A 12,664-nucleotide genomic window follows, 5' to 3' on the forward strand; every position below is an offset into this window, starting at 1 on the left:
GACTCATCGAGGGAGGCCCCAAATCATATTCATCACAACTATTTGACATTCATACAGTATCTATCATACCTCGCCTTAAACTCATTCACTGTCACCGCATCCACCACAGACTCAGGGAGCGCATTCCACTCATTCACTACTCTAAAAGTAAAGAACCCAGATCTAACACCTTTGCTAAACACACTTTTGCCCAGTTTCCATGGATGTCCCCTAGTCCTCCCACAACCAGCCCTGTTCTCAAAAATATCTTCTGAATTAATTTTATAGAAACCCTTCAGTAATTTGAATGTCTCAATCATATCTCCCCTCCTCCGCCTATCAACCAATTTTTGCAACCCACAAATCCTCAACCTGTTCTCATACGGTTCATTCCACAGACCTGCTATCATCTTGGTCACTCGCCTCTGGATCCTCTCCACCTCCTCCCCATCAAGAAGAAACCTAGGTGACCAAATCTGAGCACAGTAGTCTAGATGGGGTCTTATCAAGGCTCGATACAGAGGAACAATAACCTGCTTGTCTCTGCTTGTCATTGTATTCTTCAGCAACCAAGTGATTTGATGAGCTGTTTTGGTCACTTTTGCAATGTGTCCCCTAAATTTCAATTCCTTATCTATCAACACACCTAAATCTCGTGCCTCATCAATTTCCTGGAGCACGGTTCCACCAATGCAGTAAACTGCCGCCAATCTTTTCACCCCAAAATGCATAACCTTACATTTTGCCACATTAAACTGACATCCATTCTCCTTAGCCCAGACCTTCAATCTATCCAAATCATCCTGCAAAATTTTGACGTCATCTGCATTCACTATTGCCCTACCCAACTTCGCATCATCCGCAAACAAATGAACTGTTCCTCTCAGATCGTTTCCTATATCATTTATGAACAAATTAAACAGCAGTGGTCCAAGAACAGATCCTTGTGGCACACCACTAGTCACAGGCCGTCTTGTGGACTCTACTCCTGAGTAAACCACTCTCTGATATCTCTCCGTCAACCACCCTCCTATCCATCTCACCAACCCTATGTCCATTCCCATATGCTGCAATTTACTGATTAGAATTCCATGTGGAATCCTGTCAAAGGCCTTGGCAAGGTCCAGTAGAATCACCATAAACCCATTACCCTTATCCAGTTCAGCCGTCACTGTGTTATAATACGTGAGCAAGTTACTGAGGCATGACCTACCCTTCACAAAACCATGCTGTCCCCGATACAGTATCCCATTTTCTTCTATCCAATCTTGTATTTTCCTCTTGACTATTTTCTCTAAGACCTTGACAATGATTCCTGATATGCTAATCGGTCGGTAATTTACTACAGCAGTCTTGGAACCACCTTTATACAGTGGAACTATTTTCCCCTCTTTCCACCTGCTCGGGACTAACCCAGACCCGAGACTCAAATTAAACAAAATGGTCAAGGGTACTGACAATTCTTTAGCTGCTTCTCGTACAACACGAGCTGGTATACCATCCAATCCCACAGATGTATTGACATTGAGGTTATGCAATAGACTACTCACCTCCACTTCATTAACCACAATTCCCGTATAATCTACTGGTTTATTCGTTTCTGCAATGTCACCACCTGGATGATATACTTTTGCAAAGTGCTCACTCAGTAACTCAACTATCTCAACTGATTCAGTTACCTCCCTACCATCGGCATTCTTTAAAATCAATCTGCCATGTACATTTTTCCTTTTACTTGCTACATATCTAAAAAACTGTTTAGGATTCTCTTTAGCCTGCATGGCCAATGTTCTTTCGTAATCCTTTTTTGCTTTTCTTACCACACTCGTCACCCTTCTGGCCTGTGCTTTATACCGTTCATGTGCCTGCCGGTCACCCTTCTCCTTAAATTCCCTCCATAGTTGTTTCTTTTTTTGCAACTCAAGCTTAATGGTGTTATTCATCCATTTAACCCCTACTTGATTTATTATTCGGACTCTAGGTATACAGTCAGCCATTGCTTCATGCAAGCACTTCTTAACTACCTCCCATGCACTATCAACTTCTAGTCCTTGCAGTTGTACATGCCATGGCACTGAACCAATCAAACTCCTAAGCTTGTCATACTTTCCAGCCCGATAATTCCACATGTACCCTGTCTTAATTGAAAATTCTACACCTTTAGCCACCTCCCAAGTTAAGACCCTATGATCACTCTCACTGATTGGTGGCAATGTGGTCATATGTGTTACAGCCAAATCCTCAGATGTAATTACTAGGTCAAGCACTCTCTGACCCCTAGTATTTTCCATTACATGCTGTCGCAGATAGTTATCCCTTAATAACCGCATAAAATCCAGTTCCTTCCTCCCGTGTGTCCTCTCCTCACTCCAATCGATGCGACCATAGTTGAAATCTCCCATAATAATCACCCTCCTTCCACCCATTTCTTCTATTTGCTTGTGCATACTGTCACCACCATCTTTTCCATCACCTGGTCTATAGCAGCACCCAATTGTATATTTAGTTCTGCTAGCCACAATCTCACACCAAATGGCCTCAAATGTGCTCTTTTCTCTATCCTGCAATTCAACTTCTATTCTCCTTGGCTGGAGCTCATCAGCTATCATCAACAATACTCCTCCCCCCATTTTATTCTCTCTGTCATTCCTGAACACACTATACCCTAGTTTTGACCTTTATTGAGGTCTCTTCAGTGGGAGCCAGGCCCAGAGTTGGAGATACCAGGCAGAAGCAGTAGCAAGGTCATCTTTACCTATAGGAGTTGCCAAATAAAGGTCCTCAATAAAGGTCGAAACTAGTCTGGGTAGTGGCCAATCCCTTAATGCATAGCAGTATACATATCCGCAAGGAGATCTGTTTTGCATTATGGGAGATACTGGGATAGGAGTGTTGGTAACTTGCTCCACCTTTGCTACAAGTTGCCTGGTGTTGTACTACTTACCCAGGTAAGATAGTACAACACTATATTCAATCTTGAAGATATTTTCAGGTGCAAACTTTGTTTGCTCTCACTGGGATAAAGGATTAAACTAAATTTATTATAGTCTAACCTAGTAAAAAATAACCTTTCAAGTGAAATGAATATCTAGAGTTTTTGAAGGACAACTGTCTTAGGTAGTATGGGGAGTGAGATCCTAGGTCTAATCAAATCATCAGCAGATGTAGTTATGATTAAGGTGTGGCTATCAAAGTGATTGGCTAGATTATTATTATTATGGGTATTTCCATGGAGTCAGTAGATTCATCACAGGAGACCCAAACTATCAAAACAATATCTACCGTATCTCTTCTTGAATTCATTTACAGACAAAAAATTCACAACTGAGTCAGGCAATGCATTCCACTCGTTCGCCACCCTCAGGTGAAAAACCTCATTCTCACACTCTTGTTAACCACACTTTTCCTTAATTTCCAGGGAGGACCTCTTGTTCTCCCATCACTATCACACAGCTGAAACATTTCCCCTGCATCAATCTTATAAAATCTTTTAGTAATTTAAATGTTTCTATCATATTCCCTCTTCTCTGCCTATCAGCCAACCTCTGTAATCCACAAGCTCTCAATCTATCAATGTAGGGAGCATTTTTTACATCTCACCAACTTAGTCACTCTCCTCTGAATCCTCTCCAAGGAATCCAAATAACCAGACTTGAGCACAGTAATCCAAATGTGGAAGTATCAACACCTTATAAAGAGGAATAATAACCTCTTTATCTCTGGATGTTAGTGTAATCTTCAATAATCACGTAATCCTATGTGCAATCTTGGATACCTTAGCAATGTGCCCTCTGAACTTCATCTCCCTATCCACCAAGTCCCTAGCCTCATCAATCTCTTGGAGTACTGTTCCATCAATGTGGTACATAGCTGGTAATCTTTTAATCCCAAAATGCATAACTTTACACTTTTCCACATTGAACTGACATCATTACCTTTTGCCAGCTTATTTAAATCATCCTGCAAACTCTCAACATCAGCTTGAATTTGTATTGCACTACCCAACTTTACATCATCAGCAAACAACTGAATATCTCCCTTCAAGCCATTTCTTATATCATTTATGTATAAATTAAACAATAATGGCCCAAGCACAGAGCCCTAAGGCATACCACTGGTCACCTGCCTCATCCTGGAGTCTGTTCCACCATTCTGGTATCTCTCCATGAGCCATTCTCTTATCCATATCACTAGTTTAGTATCCATCCCCATCTGATCTAATTTGTGCAACAGTATTCCATGGGATATCCTGTCAAAAGCCTTAGCAAAATCCAGAAGTATCACTGTGTAGCCATTCCCCTTGTCCAACTCAGATGTCATTCTATTATAAAAAAATAATAAATTGCTAAGACTGGATTGATCTTTAACAAAACCATGTTGGCCCCTATAGAGTATCATATTCTGATCCACCCATTCTTGAATTCTGTCCTTAACCAACTTCTAAGTTCTAAAAAGTTCTAAAGTTCTAAGCTCAAAAGTCTAATATTGTCTTAAATTTTTTGGTGCTTTAGATATTTTTTCCTTCTCAGAAATTCAATAACCACTCATTTTGTACATCTGTAACAACAATTTGTCTAATCTTGGAGAATAACTAGATTTATTGTTCTGTTAATACAGAATTAATTCAAAGTATGTTTCAATACTTTGAATTAATTTTTCTAGTAGAATTTGAATTAATATTCTAGTAGATATACCAAGATAACAGATGAAGTTAAACAAATGCCGGCCTGGTTGGCCAAGTGGTTAGCGTATCCACTTTCCAGCCAAAAAAACTGCGGGTTCGAATCCTGCCATGGACATGGATGTATGTGATTGTCTGTGAAAATACTGATGGTGGTGGTGGGCAGTAGATGGCATTGGTGTAGATAATGCAGTTCACTGTAGTTGGTGGATTGAGTGGTGGAGATGTTGTAGAGTAGGTCCACTCCCTCAATGAGTCTTTAGATTCCTTGGAGGTGTCACATAATAATAATAATAATAAATGTGTAGAAAAATTAATATTCAGAAATACAGTACATGCATCATTAATAACATAACAATATATGCCTTCTGTTCATGTGTTGCATAGTTGTATCATTCAATGTTTTTTTGTACTGCTTTCTGAAGAGTTAATCCTAATCAGATCCTGCTGTGGAGGAGAAGAGACAGTCGAAAAGCTTCTGTAGAGGGATCAAGATGATATGCAGCTTATAGAATTGTACATATGAGGACAGATTGAAAAATTGTGGTCTTCTGAGTATGAGAAAGAGATGGATGAGAGATTTGTATATTTTATTATATACAAGTTATTATATTAAATAACTTGTATATAATAAAAATATACAAGTAAATTAGTAAGAAGATAAAGTATAGATTCAATTGACATTCTGCAGCTTGTGACAGGTAGGGAAAATACTTGGATTTATCACTTAAAGATGGTGATGTGTAAGGGTATGAATTATTGTGAGGTCTGTGTTCTTCTCATGGTGCATGGTGAGTGTGTAGAATTGATTACTGTTGGGTTATAAATACATCTTCAGTGAACGTGTTTGAGAAGAGTATGATAGGTACATAGGCACTAAATGATATTATTATTATTATTATTATTATTATTATTATTATTATTATTAAACAAGACCTCATGGAGTCAAAGACTCATCTAGGAGGTCCTTTTATCTCACACACATCTCATCATACCGGGTCTTAAACACATTCAAACTCCTTGCAGACACCACACTCTCAGGCAAGGCGTTCCAATCATTCACAACTCTGCACGAAAAAAACCTGCCTCTCACTCCCCTACTCACACCCTCTTTATACAGTTTCCAGGTATGACCTCTGGTTCTCCCCTGATCTCCCACTATTCTCTGTAGAACTTCTCCACCATTGATCCTATAACAACCCCTTACCAACTTGTAGGTCTCTATCATATCTCCCCTCTTCCTTCTCTCCACTAGACTCTGCAAATTACATCTTTTCAATCTTTCCTCATACTCGACATTCCAGAGGTCAGAAGCTACCTTAGTCAGTCGCCTTTGGACCCTTTCCAACATCTCTTCATCCTTCTGAAAACCAGGTGACTAAATCTGGGTACAATAGTCCATGTGTGGCCTAATCAAAGCATTATACAATGGAACAAGAATCTCCCTACTTCGACACGCCAGTGTCCTCCTCATCATTCCCAGAAGTCTTTGTGTTGTCTTCACAATTTTGGCGATGTGTCCCCTAAATTTTAGATCCTTATCCACTATCACTCCTAGATCTCTTATTTCCTCTACTTCCAACAATATATTCTCACCAAGCATAAATTCTGCATCCCATCTTTGTTTTCCAAATTTTAAAACCTTACATTTTGCAACATTGAACTCGCATCCCCATTTGCTTGCCCAATCACTCAATTTATTCAAGCCTTCTTGCAAAGTCACAACATCTTCACTACACTTTATGGTTCGTCCCAACTTTGCATCATCTGCAAACAACTGAATATCTCCATTCAAATCTTCGCCAATATCATTAATATACAAGTTAAATAGTAATGGCCCTAAAACAGATCCCTGAGGCACTCCACTAGTGACTTTCCTTTTCCTGGATATTGTACCCCCATTACACAACTTGTTGATACCTATCAGATAGCCAGTCTCCAATCCAATGCACTAATCTAATATCCAACCCCATCTGCTCTAGTTTGACTGTCAACTTATCATGAGGTACTCTATCAAAAGCTTTTGCAAAATCCAAGTATATTACTGTGTATCCTTCTCCTCTGTCCAAGGAAGCAGTCACTTTATTGTAATAAGTAAGTAGATTACTAAAACACGACCTCCCTTTAGCAAATCCATGCTGTCCATCAAAGATTATACCATTGTTGTCAACCCAACTCTGGATCCTAGTTCTCACAAGCTTCTCCAACAACTTAACCACAACACCTGACACACAGATAGGCCTATAGTTTGATGCTTGAGTTCGATCACCTCCTTTATGAAGTGGCACAATCTTGCCCTCCTTCCACTCTTTAGGGACTTGACCAAGTGCAAGACTCGTATTAAAAAAATACGTCAAGGCAGGTGTCAGCTCTCTGGCACATTCCTTCAGAATACGCGGTGATATATTATCAAGTCCCACAGCCTTATTTACATCTAGTTTACTCAACTCCCCAAACACCTCTTGCTCACTTACAGTCAGTCTCTCCTCCCCATCATCAACTGCTCTTAATCTCTCCATGAAGTCACATTCACAAGATTGAAAGATCTTTATGAACTGCTCATTAAGTATCTCCACCACACATTCTGCAACAGCTGTCTTTATACCATTTCCTCCAATCAATGTCATCCTTCCATAATCATTCTTTCTTTTGCTGGCTACATATCGAAAGAACTCCCTAGGATTCTTTTTAGCTTCATTAGCTAACTGCTGTTCATACCTCTCTTTAGCTACTCTCACCAACCAAGTCACTCTCCTTGCCTGGTCTTTGTAGAACTCATGAAATTGGTTACTTCCACTTCTCTTATGCTGCCTCCACAATGCCCTTTTTCTCTGTATTGCATGCTTAATCTCTTTATTCATCCATCTCACACCTAACTTATTTAACCTTCTCACCCTTGGAATACACTTAGACATTGCATCCACTAAATATTTTTTGAAAATCCCCCAAGCTGCATTGATCCCTTTTCCAGCTAACTCCTCATTCCATGCTACACCTGCAAGCTGTCTCCTGAGCTCTTCATAATCACCCCCCCCTTGTAGTTCCACATATACCCTTTTTTCACAGGGGTCCTTGCACTGCTGGCAACCACCCAAGTAATCACCTCATGGTCACTTTCACCAATTGGTGGATGATTTGATACCTCATTGATAATTACATCCTCCGATGAGATGACCAAATCCAAGACCCTTAATCCTCTTGTGCCCTCTGTTACATACTGTCTGAGGTAGTTATCCCTCAAAAACTCAAGAAACTCATTTTCTTTACTTCCAGTTGCTATCTCTTCATTCCAGTCTATATTGCCATAATTAAAATCACCCATAATGATCACCCTTTTCTTATTTGCTTGGCTTATTTGACTATACATTTCACTATCACCACCATCCACATTACCAGGTCTATAACAACATCCCACCAAGTATTTGATTCTATTCACCTCTATCTCACACCATACTGCCTCAAAACCACTTGCCCCATTTCCCTCTTGCATCTCTACCTTGTATGGACATAACTCTTTCTCTATCATCAATAGCACTCCCCCTCCCTTTTTACCCCTTCTATCCTCACGAAACACATCATACCTTTCCATCTCTATTCCTGTCAGGATGTCATACTCATCTAACCATGTCTCACTTATTCCGACAATCTCTGGGTGCACAGACGCAATTAGTGCAACCATTTCATCCGCCTTGTTTCTTATACTTCTAGCATTGGTATACAAACACAACAACTCATTTCTGGATCTACAGCTCTTTCCACTGATACCACTCACTCGATGTGATCTCTCCATGCTGGACTGGGGCCATTTCCCTTTCTGCTTCTTCATTTTAGAACCCTTTGCAATTCCATCTGTTTCCTTTTGATCCCTGATCATCCCATTACCTTCCTGCCTACACATTCTCTCACCTCCTCTTGGAGCATCCACCTTTCTCACGCTGTGTATCCCTGTCCACCCTGAGCCTCGCCGTTTTCCTGCTCCTCTTGCACACCCATTCTCTCATTTTCTATACTCATACCACTCACTTCCACATTCATTTCCACTCCTTCAATCTCTCCTGTCTTACTCTCCTGCTCTTCCACATCACTCCCCTCTCGATCTGATTCATTCTCTCTATTCACTTCTCTACCTTCCAGCAGCAGTCTCTCCAAGCGACTCACACCATAACCACTCAAATGCAGTCTCACACCATAACCACTCAAATGCATGATATAGAAGGCATCTTCCTTAATGCGTTCTGAGATCCACTGGAGAAGCCTGCATAATAATAATAATAATTGCTTTATGCAGATTTTCTTTATATTTGTTTATTTTTCATTATCTTGACAAAGCTACTAAACAGAAGTAACAAAACATGAGAAATCCAGTTTGTATTAAATTATATAGCAATAAATCCTGATTATTCTAGAATATTATAACTATTTGTTATTATTCTAGAACAATTCTTTGGCCTGCTTTTATCTTAGATCAAAGTAGTAATTAAATATTAATATATTAAATAACTAATTAAAATATAAATATATTAAATAACTGCTTTTATCTTTGATCAAAGCAGTTATTAAAGTGTAATCTATTCTACTGATTAAATAATGTGTAGTTAACAAATTTAGAGAAAAATCCCTGCTTGATTCTGTTTTCTCCTATGAGTCACTCTCTAAGGAAGTTATCTGCATTTCCAAAGGCTGTGAATCCAAAGGTTCATAAAATTAGACTTGTTCTAGGTCTCTGCATATGCTTTTAAGTCCAGTTACATACATATATAATGTACTATTGCAAAAAATTTTAATGTTCTAATACTATTGAAATATACTATTTATTTTCTAATTCTACTGAAATATACTATTTTTTTTTTCTAATACTATTGAAAATACTATAGAAAGCACTTTGCAAACTTTGCAAAGTGCTTTCAATAGTGCTTTCATTTTCTAAACCAAAAAAAGGGGTAAAAATGAGTCTTTCTAATCAGATATGTAAATTCCTGTGAACCTAATTAATAAATGAACATGTTACAGATGGAATGTATCATTTACTGTTATGATGATTTCTATTAATTAAAATACTATTTATTAATCAACAGACTCTTGATCCAACAAAAGGCCAGTCAAAGTCTACACGACAAAGGGTGATACAGATGCTCATTCACTGCCTTTCTTGTTGTAAGTCCCATGAAGCAGAAATGGTAATTGTAATGTTTCTAAGTACAGTGATTTACATAACATTTGTCTCCCTCTCTTTCATTTTTGGGAGGGGAGGAAGAGGAAGGTATTGTTGTTTGGAATAATCAGCATCTGACTTATAAGACTGAAAATAACAGATGTTGTATCAATTGTTTCCTTTCTTTTAGTGTCACACGGTGATCAGCATTCATTTTAGAAATTATGGACTTTACAACCATGTTATAAATAACTATTATATAATTTCCTGACTTTTCAACCTTCATATTAAGGTCATCATCTGGAGTATATACAAATATACAAGGAACAAGCTGAGTTACATTTCACACAGTATGCTACAGTATGCTGTAGATAATCCATAATCTTAAATCTAATATAACAATTGCCATGTTAAAAATAGGACATCATTGGTACTGTAAGAAAACTATCTATATGAAAGAATGTTTCTCTTATGTTATCTTAAATAGAATTTAGCTTTGATGTGGTTTCTAAATAATCAATTAATTTTTAAATTTATCTGTATTTCTTTTTTTTTTTTCACTAGCGGTCATGTTAGTAGAATAACCGGTGATCAAATCATTGTTTCTTTAGCATACTGTGTGAAATGTAACTCAGCTAGTCCTTGTATATTTGTATATATTCCAGATGATGACGTTAATATTATTATATTATTATTATTATTATTACGGGCAACTCCAAGGAGTTCTTAGACTCATCGAGGGAGGCCCAACATCATGTCAAGAACAACTATTCAACATTCACACGGTATCTATCATACTTCACCTTGAACTCATTTATAGTCATGGCACCCATAACAGACTCTGGTAGCTTATTCCACTCATTCACCACTCTCCAAGTAAAAAAAAGCTAGCTTTAACACCCTTGCTAACCACACTCTCTTACCAAGCTTCCATGGATGGCCCTAGTCCTCCCACTACCAGTCCTATTCTCAAAAATATCTTCTGAATTAATCTTATAGAAACTCTTCAGTAATTTGAATGTCTCAATCATATTACCCCCTTTTCTGCCTATCGACCAATTTATTCCACTCATTCACCACTCTCCAAGTAAAAAAGCTAGCTTTAACACCCTTGCTAACCACACTCTTACCAAGCTTCCATAGATGGCCCCTAGTCCTCCCACTACCAGTCCTATTCTCAAAAATATCTTCTGAATTAATCTTATAGAAACCCTTCAGTAATTTGAATGTCTCAATCATATTACCCCTTTTCCGCCTATCGACCAATTTCTGCAGCCCACAAATCTTCAACCTGTTCTCATAAGGTTCATTCCATAGTCCTGCTATCATCTTGATCACTCGTCTCTGGATCCTCTCCACCTCCTCCCCATCAAGAAGAAACCCTGGCACCCATATCTGGGCACAGTAGTCTAGATGGGGTCTTATCAAGGCTCAATACAGAGGAACAATAACCTGTTTGTCTCTGCAATGTGAAGGTCGAAACGTCGGGAAATTAAAATAGTTATTTATAGCACAGTCGTAAACTCCATAATTTCTAAAATGATTGGATCAATTGATTTTAGTTTCTTCTGATATCAAGTAGAAGTATGATTATGAAACAATCAGGAAACTGGCAAATAATGACATCAAAGTGATTGATTTTGGCATGTGTAAAAGTTTGAAGAGGTTGAATGTCATGTAACTCACTGCAAAAAAAAAAGTATAGCTTTATCATATATTTTTTAAAATTATTAAGAATAATCAGCATTGACATTTTACTAATGAAGATGCCCAATAATGAAATAAAATGCATCTTCTACACACGGTGCAGATAGATAATTGTCATTTAGAAAGAAATTGAAAAAAATATGTAAATTGTATGTATTGGTACACAAAGTTTTATATAAGTAACACTTTAATAACTATGTTTCTTCAGACTACATTAAAAAGTAATATTTTGAGATATGAGTTTAGAAAATTAGAAAATATTTTTAGCAATCCAAATGTCAACTTTTGCAGCACTGATTTGTATTGATTTGCAACTGCCTAAAAAATTAAAAACTTAGAAAATGTTAATATATTAACATTTTGCTCAGGTTTTGATTTTTAACATTTTGCTCAGGTTATCCTTGTTCCATTGAAGGATGAAGTGGTTAAATTTAGCTGGGTCCCCAACCCTGAATATTTTTCTGTTTTGTGACTTTTCTCCCTTTGCGATAATTAAGCTTAATGCAAAACAGACAGCAGTGGCAGGTTATTAAGACGTGCATATGATTGGTGCTGTATTAACAAAAGATTGCGTGACAGAAAGATAAAAGCAAGTCGCCAATTGAGTTGAAATGCTAACTCTCTTCAACGGAATTCCAATAATATGTGAAACTGCCGTAACAACATTCACTATACAGGGTGTTCGGGATAAATTTGACAGTTTCGTAAGGAAAAAGAAAATCTTCTTTGTATCTATTAAATTTAATGAATTGACAAAAAAACATTACAGGCAGAGTTAATTACAATACTATCAACAAGATTTACTCAAAATAACCACCATTAGCATCGATCACAGCTTCAATTCTGCTTCGGAACCTCGAACAAGCTGATGCTACAGTCTCCCTGGGAAGGGCCGCAAAAACTGTTTTAATTTTATCCATTAACTGGGCTTTTGTATTACTGGAAGTGCGATTGGTGTCTTTTTCAACTGCGCCCCATACAAAATAATCCATGGGGTTAAGGTCTGGGGAGTTTGGAGGCCAAACATTTGGACTGGTGAAGTCGTAGAAATTTTCAGACAACCATTTTTGACTTTTCCCAGAGGTGTGGCAAGGGGCCGAATCCTGCTGCCATACATACGGCCTACCATTGGCTACCCTTGTTAT

At 38.0% G+C, this 12,664-nt stretch overlaps 1 protein-coding gene across 1 annotated transcript in view; it reads left to right on the forward strand.

Moving 5' to 3' along the window:
• Positions 1-12,664, forward strand: part of LOC150108044 (protein kinase C iota type-like) — a 203,758-nt gene that overhangs the window by 41,173 nt on the left and 149,921 nt on the right. The window contains exon 3 of the mRNA XM_090415541.1: positions 9,736-9,837. Coding sequence (XP_090271667.1) covers positions 9,736-9,837 — 102 coding nt within the window. The remainder of the gene's footprint in view (positions 1-9,735; positions 9,838-12,664) is intronic.

Source organism: Typopeltis vanoorti, chromosome 3, assembly GCF_054136105.1.
Source record: "Typopeltis vanoorti isolate ZY-2024b chromosome 3, IOZ_Tvanoo_1.0, whole genome shotgun sequence".
Classification (NCBI taxonomy): Eukaryota; Metazoa; Arthropoda; class Arachnida; order Uropygi; family Thelyphonidae; genus Typopeltis; species Typopeltis vanoorti.